The sequence below is a fragment of the Batrachochytrium dendrobatidis genome (genome assembly GCF_000203795.2).
Source record: "Batrachochytrium dendrobatidis JAM81 unplaced genomic scaffold BATDEscaffold_11, whole genome shotgun sequence".
Classification (NCBI taxonomy): domain Eukaryota; kingdom Fungi; phylum Chytridiomycota; class Chytridiomycetes; order Rhizophydiales; genus Batrachochytrium; species Batrachochytrium dendrobatidis.
The window spans coordinates 385,068-405,460 of record NW_006281109.1 but is presented as its reverse complement, the minus strand read 5'-3'; the positions used below and the strand labels follow the sequence as shown (position 1 = coordinate 405,460).

At 39.0% G+C, this 20,393-nt stretch overlaps 7 protein-coding genes across 7 annotated transcripts; 4 read left to right on the top strand and 3 right to left on the bottom strand.

The window, feature by feature from the left end:
• Nucleotides 1-6: 6 nt before the first annotated feature.
• BATDEDRAFT_91009 (uncharacterized protein) lies at nucleotides 7-606 on the bottom strand (the record flags this gene model as incomplete). The annotated part of the gene is made up of 3 exons (XM_006681151.1): nucleotides 7-24; nucleotides 102-275; nucleotides 478-606. The coding sequence occupies 3 exons, from the start codon at nucleotides 604-606 to the stop codon at nucleotides 7-9; spliced, it is 321 nt and encodes a 106-aa protein (XP_006681214.1).
• A 160-nt stretch (nucleotides 607-766) lies between these two features.
• Nucleotides 767-3,220, top strand: BATDEDRAFT_20446 (proteasome regulatory particle base subunit RPT1). The gene is made up of 10 exons (XM_006680963.1): nucleotides 767-806; nucleotides 927-971; nucleotides 1,298-1,335; nucleotides 1,411-1,492; nucleotides 1,572-1,663; nucleotides 1,753-1,895; nucleotides 2,002-2,170; nucleotides 2,257-2,633; nucleotides 2,708-2,786; nucleotides 2,887-3,220. Exons 1-10 carry the CDS (start codon nucleotides 779-781, stop codon nucleotides 3,139-3,141), a joined length of 1,308 nt encoding a protein of 435 aa, XP_006681026.1. The 5' UTR covers nucleotides 767-778; the 3' UTR covers nucleotides 3,142-3,220.
• A 1,156-nt stretch (nucleotides 3,221-4,376) lies between these two features.
• Nucleotides 4,377-5,383, top strand: BATDEDRAFT_90791 (uncharacterized protein; the record flags this gene model as incomplete). The annotated part of the gene is made up of 1 exon (XM_006681208.1): nucleotides 4,377-5,383. One exon carries the CDS (start codon nucleotides 4,377-4,379, stop codon nucleotides 5,202-5,204), a length of 828 nt encoding a protein of 275 aa, XP_006681271.1. The 3' UTR covers nucleotides 5,205-5,383.
• Nucleotides 5,384-5,508: 125 nt separating this feature from the next.
• Nucleotides 5,509-9,909, bottom strand: BATDEDRAFT_90790 (uncharacterized protein; the record flags this gene model as incomplete). The annotated part of the gene is made up of 7 exons (XM_006681150.1): nucleotides 5,509-5,978; nucleotides 6,071-6,208; nucleotides 6,292-6,378; nucleotides 6,477-6,598; nucleotides 6,680-6,767; nucleotides 6,849-9,659; nucleotides 9,784-9,909. 7 exons carry the CDS (start codon nucleotides 9,907-9,909, stop codon nucleotides 5,529-5,531), a joined length of 3,822 nt encoding a protein of 1,273 aa, XP_006681213.1. The 3' UTR covers nucleotides 5,509-5,528.
• Nucleotides 9,910-10,378: 469 nt separating this feature from the next.
• Nucleotides 10,379-13,329, top strand: BATDEDRAFT_90789 (uncharacterized protein; the record flags this gene model as incomplete). The annotated part of the gene is made up of 9 exons (XM_006681207.1): nucleotides 10,379-10,681; nucleotides 10,793-10,977; nucleotides 11,074-11,236; nucleotides 11,319-11,585; nucleotides 11,660-11,977; nucleotides 12,056-12,145; nucleotides 12,239-12,500; nucleotides 12,592-12,728; nucleotides 12,841-13,329. 9 exons carry the CDS (start codon nucleotides 10,379-10,381, stop codon nucleotides 13,276-13,278), a joined length of 2,163 nt encoding a protein of 720 aa, XP_006681270.1. The 3' UTR covers nucleotides 13,279-13,329.
• A 42-nt stretch (nucleotides 13,330-13,371) lies between these two features.
• On the bottom strand, nucleotides 13,372-16,620 carry BATDEDRAFT_91008 (uncharacterized protein; the record flags this gene model as incomplete). The annotated part of the gene is made up of 11 exons (XM_006681149.1): nucleotides 13,372-13,395; nucleotides 13,505-13,681; nucleotides 13,744-13,830; nucleotides 13,927-14,150; nucleotides 14,250-14,408; nucleotides 14,503-14,737; nucleotides 14,821-15,012; nucleotides 15,119-15,457; nucleotides 15,597-15,877; nucleotides 16,013-16,112; nucleotides 16,189-16,620. The coding sequence occupies 11 exons, from the start codon at nucleotides 16,618-16,620 to the stop codon at nucleotides 13,372-13,374; spliced, it is 2,250 nt and encodes a 749-aa protein (XP_006681212.1).
• Nucleotides 16,621-17,293: 673 nt separating this feature from the next.
• On the top strand, nucleotides 17,294-19,593 carry BATDEDRAFT_90934 (uncharacterized protein; the record flags this gene model as incomplete). The annotated part of the gene is made up of 6 exons (XM_006681206.1): nucleotides 17,294-18,485; nucleotides 18,585-18,701; nucleotides 18,767-18,816; nucleotides 18,922-19,060; nucleotides 19,126-19,257; nucleotides 19,436-19,593. 6 exons carry the CDS (start codon nucleotides 17,294-17,296, stop codon nucleotides 19,591-19,593), a joined length of 1,788 nt encoding a protein of 595 aa, XP_006681269.1.
• Between the last annotated feature and the right edge of the window lie 800 nt (nucleotides 19,594-20,393).

Here is a 20,393-nt window from a genome sequence, read left to right as displayed (position 1 = left end):
CAAAGCTTAAATATCGCTACTCTGCTACAACACCAAACAGTAAAGTAAGTTAGAGACTGATAGTCAACCGACCATAAAGAAGACCAACTTTTGAAGGGTACCTTGCGGAATGTTGCAGATGACTGAGAGAACAAGCGATCACTGTCAGTGTGTCTAGATTTACGACGATCTGGCCTGCTGGTCAAATATCCATCGAATCCACGGATGATGTTTCCATACTGGGAATCCTCCAAATAAGATCCTTCCAATGCATATATACTTTGTTCAATTGTAGCCTATACATATAGGTTAGATGAATGGAGTGATATGGAAGGAATAGGTTGGTACAGCTACTTGCCAGACTTTTGTCCAGTAGTTTTTTCTTTTGTTGAAGTTCCAAGAGGTCTTTATCTGCTTCAGCTAGTAGTTCAGATGCGGCCTAGATACAAGTAGAGTTAGAGTTTATTATACTAGAGTTGTGAGATTAAATAGTATTACATTGGTAGCATCTGTAACAGGAGTGGTTGGATTAGCAGGAGTGGTTGGAATAGCAGGAGTGACAGAATTAGCAGGAGTGACAGAATTAGCAGAAATGGTTGGATTAGCAGGAGTGACAGTTTCAGTCATTTGAACTAATTTTAACAAACAGCTTGAATCAAGTATAAAAATCTCATTAAAATCCTTTAAAAATCTCGTTAAAATCCCGCTTGTTGAACTTTATCAGAATCCAGCTTGCTATCAGACACGCTTATCTTGGAATTCTTTCCTTGTCCATTACAACTATTATCTACTCTGAAATATGCCTCCTAAAGCCGACTGGGAAAAGTGTATGAATATCTTGAATGCTTTCTAGTTTATCAACTATTGTTTGATGTCTGGTTAGAGTCGTGGCTAACACATTACTGCCATCTTATTCTCATGGCTTCATCTTGCTGCTGCTCTTCTAGACAATGGACCTGCTGATGACGGCAAAGAGAAGGAAAAGATCAAAGGTATGTCATGGCTGTTGTTTTCAAAACTCATGCTTTCTTATCTGTCATGCAGTGTTTTATCCATCTGCTGCACTTGATACTGGCTGCAAGGCTATACTCCATCTTGATGTGTTTCTCTTCATCTGCTGCAGATTTCTTGAATGCTTTGGCTAGTTTTGTATGAGTGGGCCTGTCCATCATGGCTATCGAATGCATTTCCCCTGGCCATACATGCTTATTACTGACACTTTGCTTTCATGGGGATTCATCAACTTGTGTTTCTGGACGATCAAACATATGATCTTGGTTCTGTCTGCTGCATGTTCTTTGGTTTGCGACTTGTCTAGTTCTTGACGAGGGTGATATCGCTCTTCTAAAAACTTATGTATGCTATCGGGATTCTGTAAACTATCATGTGTCTTGTTGAACTTGTCACTCAATGTTCATACATCCGATATAGGGACAAGGACCGTATGCTCGTGAACTACGAAAGATTGAAGGCGATATTAAAGATATCCAAAAACGAATCAACGAAAAGATGGGTGCGTTGCTCTTGCATTAGATATTGTAACCAAACGATATCATCTGTTGATATGGATGTGATACACTTGTGTAAAATAGGTGTCAAGGAATCCGATACTGGTCTTGCTTCGCCTAATTTGTGGGATATTCCTGCTGATAAACAGCGGATGCAGGAGGAGCAGGTGCTACAGGTATGTCGCTATCACGTCCGTTTGATCCAAGTAGATTGCAGTTTTATGTTTTCGTTAAAACCCCTTGTTCTCGCCACTATGCCATTTAGGTAGCACGATGCACAAAAATCATTCAAGCTGGTGAAGGAGGAAATTCAAAATATGTTATTAATATCAAGATGATTGCCAAGTTTGTTGTGGGTCTTGGTGAGCGTGTTGCGCCTACTGATATTGAAGAGGGCATGCGTGTTGGGTAGGTGCTGCTGTTTTACAAATAAGCTTGTATTTGACAAGATATCTGCCTTGAGTTGTATTTAACATGCTGTCGCATGGTTTAAATTGAAATGCATATTCTCTAGTGTCGATCGTCACAAGTATCAAATTCAGATTCCACTTCCTCCAAAAATTGACTCTTCTGTAACCATGATGCAAGTCGAGGAAAAACCAGATGTGACATATAGTGACGTTGGTGGTTGCAAAGATCAGATAGAAAAACTTCGTGAGGTTGTGGAACTTCCACTTTTACAGGTCAGTTGATTTATGTATATACTTGACTTGTTTCCTCTCGAGTATACTATCATGATGCAACATTCTAAACTTTGACTGTGTATTAGCCTGAGCGATTTGTCAATCTTGGTATTGATCCACCCAAGGGTGTTTTGCTTTACGGTCCTCCAGGTACAGGCAAAACTCTCTCAGCTCGTGCTGTAGCTAACCGCACAGACGCTACGTTTATCCGTGTCATAGGATCAGAACTGGTTCAAAAGTATGTCGGTGAAGGTGCACGAATGGTTCGTGAGCTATTTGAGATGGCCAGAACAAAAAAAGCTTGTATTATTTTTTTCGACGAAGTCGATGCCATTGGTGGTGCTAGATTTGACGATGGAGCTGGTGGTGATAATGAAGTTCAACGTACTATGTTGGAACTGATTAATCAGCTTGACGGATTTGATCCTCGCGGTAATATTAAAGTTCTTATGGCTACCAACAGGTGATTTTGATGTTTTAAATTTGATTCTATACAAAATTTGATTTACTCATTTCATTTATTTTACATCTTTACAGGCCCGATACACTTGATCCTGCCTTGATGCGTCCGGGCCGTCTTGACCGAAAGGTTGAGTTTAACTTGCCTGATCTCGAGGTAATGCGATTTCTAGTCTTGTCTATCCGCTACTATTTTCAAACCTAGGTCAATAGGATTGAGTTTATTGACCAATCTGATTTGAATTGCTCAATTCTAGGGTCGCGCACATATTCTCAAGATCCATGCCAGAAGCATGAACGTTGAGCGTGATATTCGATTCGAGCTTATTGCCCGTTTATGCCCCAACTCTACTGGTGCTGAATTGCGTAGTGTGTGTACTGAAGCTGGCATGTTTGCAATTCGTGCTCGACGTAAGCTTGCCACTGAAAAAGACTTTTTGGAATCAGTGAACAAGGTTATCAAGTCATATGCCAAGTTTTCTTCGACACCAAAATATCTGCTTGCTATGTAGTGTTTGTTGTTGGATTACCTGATTCTTGTGATGATGCGTCTAAACCTGGAATAAAACCTCCTATATCTTTTATTTTGCCTATTCAGGTGTTTGATCGTGTGCATTTTAATTCACATGTATTGCCAAGTGTGTACGGTGGTCTGTACTATGCTGAAACAAATTTGATTACGATTATAAGCATCTATGGGTTTGCACATCATATGGTATCTACGTGTATGTGGTTCAAGCGTTACTTGTATTTTGGTATGATCGAGCCAGTGTCAAATGGAGTCGTATTTGAGCGAGATGAAGGAATTGGTCGCTGTTTATTCCAACGATCCTGCCAATGTCAAAATTGCAGGGAATGCGCCAGCAAGATATAAATATCTGAAAGTTGCAGCATATAATACGATTTGTGTTAATGACTGTATTTGATGTACCTGCGACAAAACTAAAAACTCGAGATTCAAATGGTTGCAGCACATACAACAATAATTGCCATGTTTGATATAGGAGCGTCCAGGAATTTGAAGCAAGAGTTGTATATTGCCACACCAAGTAATATTTTGAATTATACGCTTTGTCACTAGTCTTATTGTTTAGTCGAATGATTGGCTTCACATATCGAATTAATTGAATTACAACCCTATTCACGTAAAATAGAACGCTAAATAGGAATGCCAAGTATAAGACAGTCGTGGTATACTAATTCGCACTAAATTGACTGAACAACACCATGTGCTTTGAACTCATTGAAGTTTGCTGGTCTTTTCATTCTTGCAAACTTTAAAATATTGAACTAGAGCGCAAACGTATCTGAGAGATATTGGATGCAGAAAACATGGGTTTACAGAGTCGACAGCGGTTGAACCAATATCTGAATTGCAATGGATGAATCTGGTAATCGTGCAATGTATGGTTATGCCAAAAATAGAAAAAGGGCAATTCAAAACTATAGTTTGATGGATGTTATATTTTAAAAAAATTGAGAATATCAATTGAAAAAGTAGTCAATTTGTAGTAGAAACTCGACAAACATTCAACTATTGTTTATTCTGAAGCAGGATAGAAGTGATACAAGGTAAGATACAAGTGGTTCATTTTACGTGAATACAACCATAAATTGGTAGTATCCGCGTATCCTGGTTGTGCTGGACGTTAGTCTACTAAGATGCACATCAGATTCGATGTATTAATTAGTTTTTTCTTGATTTTGAGCTCCCATATCAAAATACATCATCAAAACACGCATTACTATGGCATTCATTGCAAGTTTTGCAGCCGTATCTGCCATATTTTCGTCAATAGTTATCTACGGCGCTGGTGTGGGGCTCTCCAACGCAAAAACTCTAACTCAAGGACTAATTATTGTTATTGCTACTGGTGCATTTCTAACTCAACGAGCTCTCATCGTCATGCGTGTAGAAGGTGTTCCCACCATCAACTGTTTTTCCGCACATGATGGCTCATTTGCTTGCCTGTCTATCTTGCGTCTGACAGTACTGTTTGCCCTTTACATTCGAGTCAAAGGGGTCATTAAAGACAGAATATACTTTCACATTGCCACGTATCTATCTGTGATGTCTGGAGTAGCTTCCGTGGTGTTACTGAATTACCAAGGGTTAGCAACCCCCTATCTCCCAGGCAAATGCGTCCAAAACTTCAGCTCTGTATTCACGGCCATTATTAATGCTCTTCTTGTAGGCCCTTATTGTATTCTTAACCTCATCATGGCCCTTCCTATCATCTATACCTTGAACCATGCACCGAGAGATTCAGTCTCAACCTCGCGTATCGTGAATCAAACCAGACTATTGGTAAAATTTCTCCAGCTGATTCCACTACTCCTCTGCATGTCGCTGGTTTTGATCATAGTTGCGGCCCCACCGTCGTCCAACCTTTTTGGGTTCCTGGTATCGTTACTATTTACAGAATTTTGCCAAATTTGGCTGTTGCTATTTCCGTTGGTAGTACTGGCTGCAGATAATCTGGCCACGACAAGTGATGAACATTTGCTTTTAGGTGATCATACGCCTCAAAGGCATAGTGTTGCTGAGCAACCTGGCCGAAGAACGTCGCTCTAACAAGTACCTTGAATATTTATAGGCTAAAGACAAAGTCATATTTGTTGAACATAGTATACTGGATTGAATCAAACAGACAGACCTGTTCAATTGATATTTTTATGAATTAAAATATGCAATCTATTCATTTTGAAAGTTTACCCACCAAAACTATCTTATTAGCTCATGATAATAAAGATTATTTATATAATAAACTCGAGTCTGTTTTATTTTCAATATTATAAACACAGTCTTGGGTGAGAACCAAAATATTGATGAGTCGGTATAAAATTCATGGATTCATCTACTGATTAAAACAGGACATGACGTAACAACCACGCTTTATTATTGTCCTTCATTTTGACTTCGTAACATTTTGCCAAAATTATATGCAAACTGGCTAGTCGGACGCTGTTGTGTGGAAGTAGATGACACATTTGATGCTGTAGAGGTTGTCGAGGTAGCTGATCGCGCTAAAGATGGACTCTTTAATGGCGACGTTCCACCAGTACTTCCATTAAAAGGTGACGGAATCGCCAGGGTATTGAGTCCAGCTCCACCACGACCAGAATTTAATACTGCTGCAGATCGCTTCTCTTTGATTTTGATATTGTTGACACATACCTCTAGATGGCTGCCTGGTCCATCAATTCCATCCAATGCAGAAAGTTGTCCAATAAAATATTGCACATCCATAAGCAGTCTGTTTTTTCCCGAACTGGAAAACAAATCAATTTTACGAAATTCCATGTCAAGACGTTGAACATAATTTCGAAAAATTTCACCCATGATATTCTTTTTACATAATGCATAGTTTGAATAGATGGTTGGGTGTGTAAGTATATGATATTATATAGATTGGATCCATAATTGACTGGTGAATATACCTTGAGTGCATCGGCAGGTAGGTATTTTGACAACACTTTATGTAGAGTGGTTGTTTCCTTGATAAGAACAGCCATATGTACAGTCACGGTTTCTTCAGCTGAAATCTCTTTAGAGTCAGGATTGTCCCATGAAATAGCCTAAATTACATGACAAGACAAATATTTTAATAGCTGTTCGAGTAAAATGCAAAATATCATACATGGTCTATTGATATTCATACTCCTAGTTTCGATGCGTGGAGCGCAAGTCGGTCATTCATGATGGAAATTAACTTGGCATACAGCTCGTTTTGATGCTCTCTAAAATCCTATTATTGGCATTGGCATCCAAAGTTTAATTAGACATTTCCCAAAACTCATGGATCGGCGTTATATATAAAATAAAAACTTGAATATCTATACTTACACGCAAAATCCTATCAAAGTCGCTCAACAATACTTGCTGTTTGGGCGACAAAAGCCGTGAAATACCTTTGCGAATATATGGGATAATCGCAATGATAACGCCAATACTTTGAGCAGCAAGAGCTTTGGTTTAGAATAAACGTTTATCAGTGTATTGAATAGAACAACTCGCAACTTTTTTAACCAAAAATTTAAAAAGCATACCAATATGCCTAGCAGTGATGCTCTTTAGTCCAGCAGATTGCATTGCACCAGCTCCCAAAATGACTTGGCACACACGTGAGTTGAATAGCTATACACTCAAAATAATCGACAAAGTTACATGATAAATATTAAAAATCAGACTAGTATTTTTACATTTGTAAATGTGTACCTTTAAAAGCTCGAGAATCCGATTCAGCACATCAGTTGTCAAAACAGGAAGACTTTCTGCACAGTTGATATAATCTGTCAGAGTCTTTAGAAACAGTAGTACAGATCCAACTACATAGTATTTTTCGCCATCCACTGCTAGATATCTAAGAGTCTTTGGTGCATTTTCCTGCTGCTTTGCAATTTTTTCTGATTTTATTTCGGCAGCATTTGCTTTCATAAATGCAAAAGAAGTTAGATCCATCTCTTCAGTCGTGCTATTGTCATCTTCACTATGTCTTGACAAGACATCTTCTTCTACATCGAAATCTTCGCTTATGCTAGAGTATGACTCCTTATTTTCAGACTCGTCACCAATTAGTTTTGGATCAAGCTGCAGCGCTTCCGTGATGTGCTGAAAGTCAATAGGAATATCTGCGTGAACCCATTGTTCATTCTCCACCAACACGGCAATTTGCTTGGATTTTTCGTCGTGAAAGTGCGAGATGAATGCTTTGGCATGAGTAAGAATAACACTTTTAAGGCCAAAACAAATGCGTCCACAAATGATTTCACTTGAAGTAATGAATTCCCATGTAGCACCAAATATGCGATAAAAATCTGCTGCATTGAGCTGGGCATTTTGTTCAGAGCGTACCCCAATTAATTTGGCACATCGAGCATGAATGAGATCAGATATGGTGGAAAGAACATCCAACGACTCATTTGACATTTGGCCATAGGTGGATATGCTACCATCAAATACTGTATCAGATCCAGTGATTGATTGAGAAACTGATTCATCCTTGGTTTTGGTACGCACAAGTGGATCATGAAGAGTATCCAGTAAGTTGGCTGAAGACCCAAAATCATCATCATCATCATACAGCATACGTTTAGGTGTAGATTTAGTCTCATGAGCAGGTGTAGGTGCAGCATTAACAGTAGATGCAACGGCCATATTCTGAACGCTATTTGATCCAATTTCAACTCCACGATGTTGTGCATTTTGAAGAATGGTGAGTATTGTTTGATGCACAGTCGATACACGTTGGATAATGTTCAACGAGGTGACATATACCCGGATCAGCATGGCGTAGAATTTTTCAAATGTCATGGATCGAAGTTGGGTTGAAAGAGCAGCTTGTTCTTCTTTTTTTCGAATGGCTGCCGCTTCAACTGCGTTTTCTGTGGTAGAGAGTGTTTTTGACTCGATTGATTGAGGTACAGGATAATGCTGCTTTACTAAAGCCTTTACTTGCTTGATTGTATTTTCACAATATGCGTGCAGTGCAGTACCAAGCCTATCCATTCGTAGTAGACCTAAAATCATAGGAGTAAGCTTAACCAACAGCCTTTCTTCTCCGTGTCGTACTTCGGGTCCTAGTGTAGTAATGGCAGTGTTTGGAGTTTGAACAGGTGAAAACGTGCATTTTCCATCTACAATATTTTTAATGCAAGTTTTGAGAGAGATATTGATAGGCGGAAGAGTATCCGAAACTGGAGCAGTCACAGAGATCGAAGTGGCATTGGATGGTGTTGAAACAGAAGTTGAAATGGGAAGTTTCTGTTTTGCAGATTTTCCCGAAATTCGATGAGAAGTAGATGACATGCGCACAGGAAATCCTGCAGTAGCAGTTGGAGTAGAAATTAATGACATGGAATCTGAAATCATTTGAGTGACTTTATCTTGGATATCAACTCGCAGTAATTCAATAAACTCATTTTCCATTACAACTGAGATTGTACGAGCTAGTTCAGACAGTTTTCCACTCAAATGAACCAAAGAGCAAACACCGCGCAGGTCTAGATTTTTGGGAATGATGGAGTGACAACGTGTTAGAGTAACTCCTTCTGAAAGTGCAAGTAGCTCATTTCCTGTTACATTGCTTGGAGAATCAGCTTTGATTGGAGATGAACTGTGATATGCATTATGGCCAGATGCATTGGTTGAATCGAGTCCTTTTAAAATATAGCTTGTGCTTTCAATAAGATCCAACACACCAACATAATCTGCTTGACCAAGAAGAGCTTGAATTGTTGGCTGTGAATGCTTGATATCTACCAATAGCTTGACGGCTCCATACAACATACCAACATTTCCACGTCGGTGTTTCAGTCGTACCACTTCTAACCCATTTTCGGCAGTTCGGGCAGATACACTAGCAAGTTTTTTCCTCAGATCCTGAATTTTACCAACACACTCCTCCGTCTCGTTATGGAGACTTTGTAAATTGGATAATGCAGAAAAAAATGAAGAGGATCGGCGCGAGATTTCCTTGAGTAGATGCACCTCTACCGTATCCAGATGATGGGTGAGTTTATCCTGTAACTGCCGATTTGCTACATTTTCATCAGATGCATTTGAACCCACAACGTTCATGTATTCAGAAGCAGCGTTGAATGTATGCGGATTGGTCAAATCGAAATCTTTGTCCATAAAAATAGTTGGAATGGTAGATAATGAAGGAACGTTTACAGAGAGCATTCGTGTTCGTTGCATTTTGGTAATGCCGCTTGATGCAGTGGCTGTTGCTCCTACTACTTTGGAGGTAAGATCTTGAAACTCGGGATATCCGGCACATGTCAAATCGAGGGAATTTGTACTGGACCCCAGCTGCGGGATGCCTTGAGTAGCAGCCATGCCCAAAGCGCGGTTTAGTTGGTGCTTGTCAATAACATCGACTAGCGTGCGTAGATATGGGTCGAATTCTGAAAGTCGGATCTTGCGAATAGGAGTAGATGGAATCACTGGCAGCGTATCCATGCCTTTCAAGCCCTTGGAACCTGATAAGAAAGAACGTTCTTGAGAGGATAAATCATTGGCAATTCCCTAAAGTTTATTAGTCGTATAAGAAATTGATACCAACGTTGATTAAAATAGTTTGGCATGAATACAAATGTCTAGGACAATACAGTTGTAGATGATATAGTAAGAAGCCAGCTAGTAGGCTTACAGAGATAGCATTGCAGCCAATATCCATGATAGACCAAGGATGCTCTGAATTCAAGACTTCTTCAAAAGGGTTTTCGACAGCAGCGAATTTCCTGAGTTGAGCAGTGTCAGAAGCAGCAGTGGTCATGACTGTATCTTGAATTGTATTGCTATTAGACACCAAAGATATTTGTGGAGTGGGTCTGAATGATGGATTAAAAGTCATTCAAATAGTACAAGAAAATCAACAGCCGGTTGAAAGTATTGAAACTCGGCTGAATTGATATCTCGAATAACTGTTAATTATAACTATTTCACGTCAAATGGAATGTTAAACGAATACTCGAACTGGTGAATTTTCGACTTGTTCCAGCCTTTGAAATGGATGACAAATGCTGTGTTTGACACTGTAACTGGATTCCTAATTGTTCTCTTTAATTAAAACGTATCGAATATTTAAAACGCAAGTCTTGCTGACAACAATCTCTGAACTGTCCAACAGTAGTTTTTGGTAGAGAATATTAACCAAAAACAGATTTTGATCATCACATTAAATCTTGATTTGCAAGTTTTCTTGTTAATCATTTCATCAATCCATTTGAACAACCACTAGTACAATGGACAGGACACAGGACACTCTTTTTTGTAAAAAGGTTCCCGTTACTCTCAAGGCTGCTTTGGGATTGTCTGCATCTTATCCAGCTCAAAATTCATCTATTAATGGCCAACCATCGCCTGCAACTCCATTTCCATCCAACTTGCCCTCACATATTGGCGGACTTTCTGGTCTGCAAATTCACACTAGCACTGCATCGCCTTTGGCTAATACTGTCAGCGATGGTTCCCATTTTCAAGAAAAGAAACATTCTGGTATTACCATCAATGTTTCCATGGCTGCAAAGGCTGGTGGTCGTTTCAAGGTATTCAGCAGCTAATTCACTATATCGGACATCTGTTGATATTCTGGTCGTGTTTGTTTGAAAACCTGGTATTAATTACTATGCTGATTCTACAACTCTTTAATCTATCAGACCCTTGAAGTGCAGTTGACAGACGAAACAGATCCTTATTTTCTTTATCATCTGGATATTGCTGAAGATGATTTTCATAGTTTACGAACACAGCAAAACCTACTGGTTGATTTCTCTCAATTTCCCATCAAATTCATTGAGCTTTTGGAAGAGTGTATTGCAGGAGCACTGGATGAGCATCCAAAGTATGAAACAATTGCTGTCACAGTCTATATCAATCCTATTCAAAACTAACCAGCTGTAATATTTGTCTTGATTCGCATGTTTTGGGATTTTATTAGATTTTTAGCCCATCTTGTCGCAGACTCGAATGCTAAATTTGCCACCTTTAATGTGGTTGAAACAAACTCGTTCAAGCATATTAATCACCTTTCCCTTCAATTTATTCCCGGAACAGATACTGCCATTAAGCAGTATCTGGCTAGTTTAGTTACCGAGTTTAAAGTATGTATTACTGAATTCAATCATCCATTTTGATACAATCAAATTTGCTTTGACTGAACCTGAATATGCATGATTCAAACAGGCTGAAAATATAGCACTGCGAAACAAACTTTCTGATACCGACGATACACTTACCATGAGAGTTCATGAAGCTCAAGCTACTATTTTGCGTTTAACCAATGAACTAGACCAGATTAAAATATCTCATTCAAATTTAAGTAGTCAGCTTAAACTAGAACACTCAGCAGACATGTCCAAGGAGCGAGAGCAAAGCGCTCGTGAAAGAGAATCTATTCGAATTCAGAATGAAAATGAGCGAAGAGACTTGGAGCGGAAACATGAGTTTGAGGTTGGTTTATTGTAGTCTAGACACGCATATCTTATAATCACTATTCAATATCTGTCAATCTAATAATTTTAAAGCTGTCGTCTATATCCCAAAAATTGGCTTTGTCCACCACAGCACATTCAGATTTGTTAAAACATACTCAATCCCTCGAGTCCACGCTTTTGACAGCAAACAAGGACAACAACACTCTTGCTTACGAGAACAAATCCATTAGTCAAGAACTAGATCGTGTATCTGCTTCGCTTCAACAATCTCTGAATCGTTGTGCTGATCTAGACGGAGCATTAAAAGCAGCAAACGAACGCATTGAAAATCTTGAGCATAAAAAAAGAGATACTGACGACATCAATCGAAAACAGCAAGACCAGTTGAGTCTACTGCATGACCAAAAGGTGGGCTGGTCTGGCTTTGATGCGACCTACACAATTCTTGCAATCTAATGGTTGGTCATAACTGTTGCATTTATTTAGGCAAAATTGGAAGAGTCTTTAGATGTATACAAGACTCAAAATGTTCGCTTCGAAGAAGGAATGAAAAAATCTCGCGACGAAATTACCAAGGTAATTGGCACAGTTGATCTATAGCAAATAGCTAGCATAGTTGTCAATGTACTAGTACTTAAATATGCTTCCCTATGGTTTGTGTCACTACAGGGAAATGAGATTATTCGTAAGCTTCAAACCGAGCTGAAAGCGACCAAAACAAAGCTAAAGCTCAAAAATGTTGTTACCCTTCAACAAGAACAACTTGTAACTGAACGTGGCAATACAATTGAGTCGTTTCAAAAAGAAATTGCGTCGACAAAAGAAATGCTGTCCAAGAAAAATGAGGAGACTAGTACTCTTCGCGAAAAGATCGAAGACTTGACCAAAAAGATAGAAGAGGGTAAAGCAATCATTGTAGACAACAATCATGGTAAGCAGTGGGATATTGTTTTGTAGGTTTGTTTGAGACCAAATGTATTGATTTGTTTTTAATAATGCCAATTATGGGATTATTTTATTAGTAATTGAATGGCTTCACAAACAATTAAATGATGATGCGCTTAATCGTCCATTGACAACAACGCTTGCCAATGGAGGTATGGCTACTGGTGTTGATTTTGACAAATACACTAATGCGACGGCAGCGGACAACGCAAAGGTAATACTATCATTTGACAGTCTTCAATGAGTCGATCAAGCTATTCGAGTACTTTTGGGCTACCGGAAAATGTTGAGTGCAAAGCAATTAACCATTATTGTTTGATCTCTAGCTCCGATCGCCCACTGCTACGTATCGCAGTCGTTATCTTCCACAAGATCATCGCACTGTTTCTCCAGTTGGCCAAACTTACCAGCACCAAACTCAATCACAAATTCCGTCACAGTTTACAGCGTATCAGCCAGCAGCCCGAACTACAACATCGCCCTCGCCTGTTGGTCACATTCCAGGATATTCCGCAAACACCAATAGTACAGCTATTGGTAGAACATCGTTGCAAACTTCCTACACTCAGCGCACCTCTGCAGGTGCTTCTACAAGCGTTGGTGCTGGGAAATTACTTTCTCAGAACAATCCTACAACTGTATCTAAAATTGCTACTACTTCTTTCAACAGCGGAGCAGCAAATGCTTTCACGTCACTGGACACTCGACAAGGCGGAGGAAAGCCATTGACTGCATCCCACACTACACCCAGTAGCTACTTTTAATTTTTACACTTTCTAGGTTTCCGAAATACAGAATGGCTTGACAATTTTATTAATTAGATTGGATCTTGCCAATTTTTGAAGTTATTTTTTGGATTAAACTGTATTTCCAGGATTGTGCTATACAAGTCAATTGCCCATTTACATTTTGCATTAGAGTCAAATAATTTGGGTTGTGGGTTTTCTTGAAATATACTTTTTCAAACATGCATTTCTTGTGGAAATTTACCTTGAACAAAAACTCGGCAAGACTGTCAACGGGATCGTCTGGACGGATTTTTGCAATCTCGATCAAACCAGCCGTGAGAGTGGGCATAATGTACTTCATAAGGTAGTTGCGAAGCGGCAAGGACTGTGCTTCAAGAACCTCTTTTTCCTGTTTACGGACTTCTTCAAGTCTCATATTCTAAAAGTAAACATGTCAGTTTTTATTCAAGATGATTTGAATCTAGCATTTATGAGACTCACCCATTCCAGCTTGGCTTTTGCATGCCTCTCTGACTCTTCCTTTTCGCGAGCAGAACGTTCCTCGGCAGCAAGTGCTTCCGACTTGGCCTAGATTTAAAAAGGAATCAAATAAGCAACACAGGCAGATCCAAACACTTTTTACAGCAAATCTGGTATCCAGTCTTGAAATTATATATGGTATACCTTGGCGGCCTCCATTTGAAATCTTTCTGCGCTAATTTCTTCCACACTTGGCCCATAGTTGCGAGCTCCACCCATGACTTTAGTGATCATCTCTATTGTCTCGTTCAGTTCCATTTTTTCAACATCAATTATGGTGGGATGAACTTCCTGCTCGTCAAAGTAATTCAATACTGTAGTTTCGTCTGTATTGACTTTACGGTACTCTTCAAGCCGTTTTGTCAATGCTATTGTAAAAGCAAGCATATGTCAGCAATCGAGCTCGGTACTGTCGGTGCCGAGATATGGTACTCATTTTGCTTCCAAAACAAGCCACCTGAAATTACCTTCTTCCGAGTTTCTTGTACCAGAAATAGATGCTTCCGGTAATTTCATAATACGCTGCTTTAAAAATGCATCAGACGCTTCAAGAGAAAACACAAACTCTGGGAAAACTGGGTCATCTGTCAGTAATGTCTTGTCATCTTTGGAATCCTCATCACTCGCTATCCGAATTGATAAATAGCATGCAGAAGCGTCAATATAGCGTTTCTCAATTCGACATCCAATATAGATAAATAATTGATTCATCAACCACACCTTCAAAAAGTATTTTGGCTTCCTCAGTAGTAGTGGGGAATCCATCTAAAATATACCCTTGATTTCGGCACTTCATTGAGCGAAGGTATTCTTTGACAAAATTGATGACATGACTTGTTGGGCATTTTCCATTATTGTTTTTTGTGGCCTCTTTGATTTCATTCAGTAATTCTTTTCCTGCATCAATATCATCCTCCTGATCCTCTTCATTCAACTCGCCAGCAACGCGTCGTTCCTAAAAGACCATTTGAACCGAAATCAGGTTGAATTAAAAAATAAAAGGTGTAAAAGCTTGACAGAATAAATCAATAGACTTACAAGTCTATTCATGGCTTCTTGAACTACTTGATCCACTTCGACGGAATGAATTTTGTAATGATTGGCTATCTTTTGTGTTAGTGTGGTTTTACCTGATGCTGGCGGACCATGAATAACAGCTTTGAGCGGCCACATTCCACGAGCATCCTTAAATTCTTGAACTATCATGGAAATAGCTTCAACAAATCCACTCTATAACAGAATTCAAAACATGGCAAGTATCAAACATTTGCATTCTTGAATCATGACTCGAGCAACTCCAAACAGTGAATGGATTCAATTCCCAATATTTACATACCTCATATTTCCATTCAACTGACATTTCTTTTGTATGACTAGGATCTAGTTTTAAATCCACAGTAAGCATATCATAATCAGCCTGAGAAAGCGATTTGTCAAGAAATGCATCCTCCTTGGCAAGCTTTTTGACTGCTCCAGTGCCAAGAAATTCACTAATGGCTTTAATAATTTCATACAGAGTGTTTTTGCTTTCATCCACTGCGACAAGGTATTTGTTTTCCGGAGCGGTCTCGATGAGTTCGACAATGATACTAATTAAATCATCAAGATGGACTGTTGGGATATGATTGGAACCGTCGCCGTAACAGTGGAGTTCAGGCTCATTGTGCCACGCAGCCTAGTGAATACATTATGTCAGTTTTATAATCAATTGGAATTGAAAATGAACATGTTTTAGGTTAGCCAAAGTTGCATTTTCACGCGACGTTTGCTATCTGCACTGATTAGTCTTGGGTAAAACAATATGTGCACTTTACCTTGAACAGCGAGTGAAATATACTGTCTCCAGCATGATAAATTAAACCGGCAGCAACAACATAGGTTTTGAGATTTGTCTTTTTCCCGTATTTGATGATATTTTTTTCAAGTGCAAGATGGTTTTTCCAGTTTGGATGTGCCTTGCGACGACGAAATTCATCTTCAGCAATTGAACCGTCGCCATCATCTGATTCAACCTTTGTACGAGCCCATGTCATTATGGATGATACTGCTATAAATGTCTTTGGCTTATCAAACGTATCTGCCTTTTCAGATAGAGCTATATTGCAGGAGTTGTTTTAAATCAGAATTAGAGTCTGGTAATTGAATATACGCTTTTTAAGCTCAGGTAGTAGACCGATTGAAAATATCAAATATACTACATATTTATAAAAGCACAGGTGCAATACTTTACCTTCAATTGCCCATGCAGTTTCATCAAGATTGCTAGTCATGTCATAGATGATAACATCAGACGCAAGCAAAGTCTGTAAGAGTTGGTCGCGAGCGGTATTCTATCAAACCATGACATGAGTTGAATTCATTGATTTGGTTGTCCATCATCTGCAAAATATGCCGTTTTAAACTCACATTCACTATATCCTTGACCCATTTAGGCTTTTGCCCCAGCATGGACATTTTCTCAATTGCTTCACGTCGAGCTGCATCCTTTTTTTTATCCCCACTTTCAATCATCTTACCAGGACAAGATAGGGCAGAGAGTGCAAGTTGTGGGTTGTTTAACACTTCAGACAGATCTGGTTTTCTTTGCATTGTACCAACAATCAAGTAGGTTTCTTTGACCAGCTTATCGTCTGGTTTAGTTTTGTCAAAGCCTTCAAGTGAAGCATCTAGATTTTCAGAAGCAGGGTTTTTGCCTGCAGCAACAGCAGTGGTCTGTGCATCCTCCTCCTCCTCTTCGTTCTCGTCTTCTCGACGCGACCCAATAACAGTGTTGGCCAGCAGTCGCGAGAGGTTGTGGCCAAGGGGTGTGTCAACATTGGATATGAATACCTTGACCATTTAGCAAAACTTGGTGTGGTTGAATTCAAAGCTGTCTGTTGAGAGAGTAGACTAGATGTTAGCTTGTGCGCTGCAGGTCAGTTTAGACTATCAACAGTTGCTGAGTAAGCGAATTTACCTGAAATTACAATAGAATTGGATAAATCTAGCAAGATTGAAAAATTCAAATGATATTCAATAAATATAGCTGGATTCACACAAAGTTAAACACCATGTATTTATCTTGCATTGACTTTATTTTGCTTTGAGATGTAGAATGATTAAATATTTGCCGTTTCCTACTAGAAATTGATTGCTTGTTCACTAGATGTCTTCAATTCCTGTGTTTGAAATGGCTCTGAAATCAAATCTATTGTGTTAACGTGGCTGTCTTAGCCATAAGAATAGACAATATGAGGCAGTATAATGAAGATCTACCTCGCGACACTGCTGTTGAAAATTGGTAAACCATGTTTAGTCTGAATGGGTAGCTTTAACAAGAAGCTTAGATAACAGTGTTGTCTAGTAAACTGGCATCAATCATTTCATGAGATTGTCTGTTTATCATGCACTTTGATTGCTCCATTCTACGTGAATGCGACTGCAAGATATACTCTTCAACTATGCCAAATAATTGTCATGTTGCAACTGGATGCTGGTACGATTTCTTTCCGATTTCTAGGTTTATATTTTCATGAAACGACAAGCGAGTTGCAATGACTCTCCATCACAAGAAGCTAGCCAGTCTAAGCGATTAGCACAAGCCAGACTCAGTTTTGAAAACACTTTGGTTCTTCCATCTGCCGATATACAAAGATTCAAAAGTATTGATGACCAGATCAACACACTACCACCATCCCAATTAGAACTGACAGTAGAGCCAACATCAGACTTTACACCAGAATATTCAAATAGCATACAGGATGGTTCAGTGTATGGTGTTTATGAAGAGAGCATAGAGGAAGATATGGACGACTTGACAACTATATCCCAGCGTTCTTATTCTGAACAACTGCAGCATATGATCAGCAATGTCCTGCCAGAAGAAAGCCATTTGCTTGATGATCAACACATGTCTGTTTTGAGATGGTTTGACAGATTATCAGAGGGATCGCAAATTGTAATGTTTCGATTGTTGAATAGACGAACTCGCAAGTACGTTTACATTAACAAGATCAAGTTACATGAAGACGAAGATATCAATCAGATCTTGGCTGAACTCGTAAATGCAGACTATATTGTACTTGATGGACCCAGCACACTAGAAGAATGGGTCGATCTGCTTAAAAAGGATCAGCTGGTGGATTTGGCTAAACACCATAGAGTAGCGACATCTGGAAAGAAGCTCGCTGTATTACGCGAATCATTCTTAGCCACTGTGAATAATCAACTGAATTTAGACACGTTTACTAAGCTAGGACGGATTTCTACTTTGGAAAAAGCTCATGAGAGGTTGATCAAGTTGATTCAAGAAATTGTCGGGCCTTTGTTAAAAGTAACAGAGTTGGCTCGTAGTGCATTTTACAGACTTTTTGTCATTTACAATCGAACAACCATGTGGCCAAAACATGACAGCTTTCTTACCAATTCCATTTTATGCAATCTATCTGCTTCAAATGAAAGCAAAAAATCGTTTGCTCAATACACTGTGCATCGAACATCGCTGGTGTGGTCTGATAAAGCCGAGTTTGAACTGTATTTTACAAGTTTAAAAGTGGAGCATGAAATGGCCGAGTTGATTGCAGATAAACCGGCTGAAAGTCAGCTTGTTGAGTTTTGCAACAAGGCTGCGATTTTGTTTGATTTGTGGTTGCTAATTATTGCAGAACATCCAAGCCATGTTACCGGGATTCCCTGGTTTATGGTATTTACACATGGCAAGTTACGTTTGTCAATGATTGAGTTTTGTATATCAATCTAAAAGTTGAATCGTTTGGTCTGTTGACTTTATTTTCATGATTACACGCATATGTTTCTGTTCACAGCGGCAGTTCTTACACGAATCGTGGCAAGCTATGCATCAATTTTAATCCAGCTCAAAAAACCACATGATGCTATTCAAGTACTAGATGGACTATTAAGCCAAAGAATTTTGTATCAAAGTAAGTGATATGATGAATGAAACTATGAATCGATTGTGCCAATGTATTTAGGCTTTTATATTTAGGACGGCGAGGTTCGTGGTACGATGAACTTGTCAAACTTCTTGAACGGCATGTAAATAAAAAATCATGCAAGATCAAGTGTATAGAAGCACTATCAGATACCTTTGTACAGACAGGTATTTTAATGGACATGATTTTGTTGAATATACCAACATAGCTGACACCCAACTATGACCTAGCCCATCGATCAAGTATTTTACGTCGACTTTGTAGAATTTCTGGCAGCAAGCAAGCAGGAATTCCTGCGTTATGGAATATTGATAGTTTACGTGCGGTACCGTCATCCAGAATGAGTGGTAAGTATACAGAATGCCGTTGAAATCTGGCCAGATTTTTATTTCTCACACGAGATAATCTTTAGCATATAAACTTTCAAATGAAACGGGAGGAAAGGCAATATATTTAGATGAAAACCACACGCCAATGCACGTTGAAGAGTTGGTTCTTCAACACTATGCAAAGCAAGGATGGAAAGGAATCCACGCAGAAAATAGTATTATTACTACTATTTTTGGAATTTTGTTTTGGGATATTTTGTTTGACGATAGTATACCTGCTGTTTTTAATTCGCCGTTTCAGTGCAAGTATTTTAGATATGAGTTGATTTTATTTTGATTGGATCAACCTATTAGACAATGACTAACATTACCGAGTTTTGTTTTTACATATAGCCGCACCATTAGATCTGTACACTGAGTATTTTTTTACTGCTCGCCAGGAATCGATAGAAACCCGAATACAAGCGATTAAAAGCGGGGAATTTCCTTTGATTATCAGACAAGTGGTTGACAAAGAACAGCCACGCAACACCCAATGTGTAGGCAAGTAAATGTTTTATCATCAAAGCTTTAATCTATGATATGTAGACAGTATATTGATAACATTTGATAGGTGTGAACTGGAAACGATTTGATTGTGATACTCTTGTTGAGATTGCCCAAGTAAGATTTGATTTTCACGAGTGTAATTGAACGAGTAGTAGTTTCTTACTGGGTTGACAGTGCATAGGAGGATCAGGACTAGCTCATATATGTTTATTATATGCTAAAACATACTGGGCTCATCGTGGAGGAGTTCCCGATCTGTGTTTATGGAAATCAGCAGAACGAGAATTTAAGCTAGTCGAGGTCAAAGTAAGCGATTGACACCAATTTGAACAGGGTTAAGACAGTAGATTGATACTATATATCGTGATGATCAGGGAGAAGGAGATCGATTGTCAGACAGACAGAAAGTATGGCTTGAGTCACTCTTGTCTTTTGGCATCAACACAGAAACGTTTCAAGTGAAAGTACGAAAACAAGATTTAGACGGCAGTGAATTCGTGACTGAATAAAGAATGCCACGTGATACGGGAGTGTAACTTGACACTTTTTTCTTATTTTGGCAGTGACTCTTCTGGCAGTTGATATCTGTATCTACTCACCAAACAAGCTATTTATATATTGAACATGTCTTCTGAAAAACAAGGGAAACAAACGTAAGACACTCTATATGATGGTTGTTTTTGAATGACAGACCTTCTGACTTGCATTCTAAACAGGCGCAGTTCAACTCATGATGCGACTCTGCGGGGATCCCAATCTACCACTGCTGGGACTGCTTCAAAAAAGAAAGACCAGTTGAAAG

Bases quoted from the DNA above. Each gene is read 5' to 3' on its own strand.
- BATDEDRAFT_20446 (XM_006680963.1), top strand. From the start codon at position 779: ATGCCTCCTAAAGCCGACTGGGAAAAGT. The intron at 1,896-2,001 runs GTAGGTGCTGCT...CATATTCTCTAG, and splicing joins GAAGAGGGCATGCGTGTTGG to TGTCGATCGTCACAAGTATC. The intron at 2,787-2,886 runs GTAATGCGATTT...GCTCAATTCTAG, and splicing joins TTAACTTGCCTGATCTCGAG to GGTCGCGCACATATTCTCAA.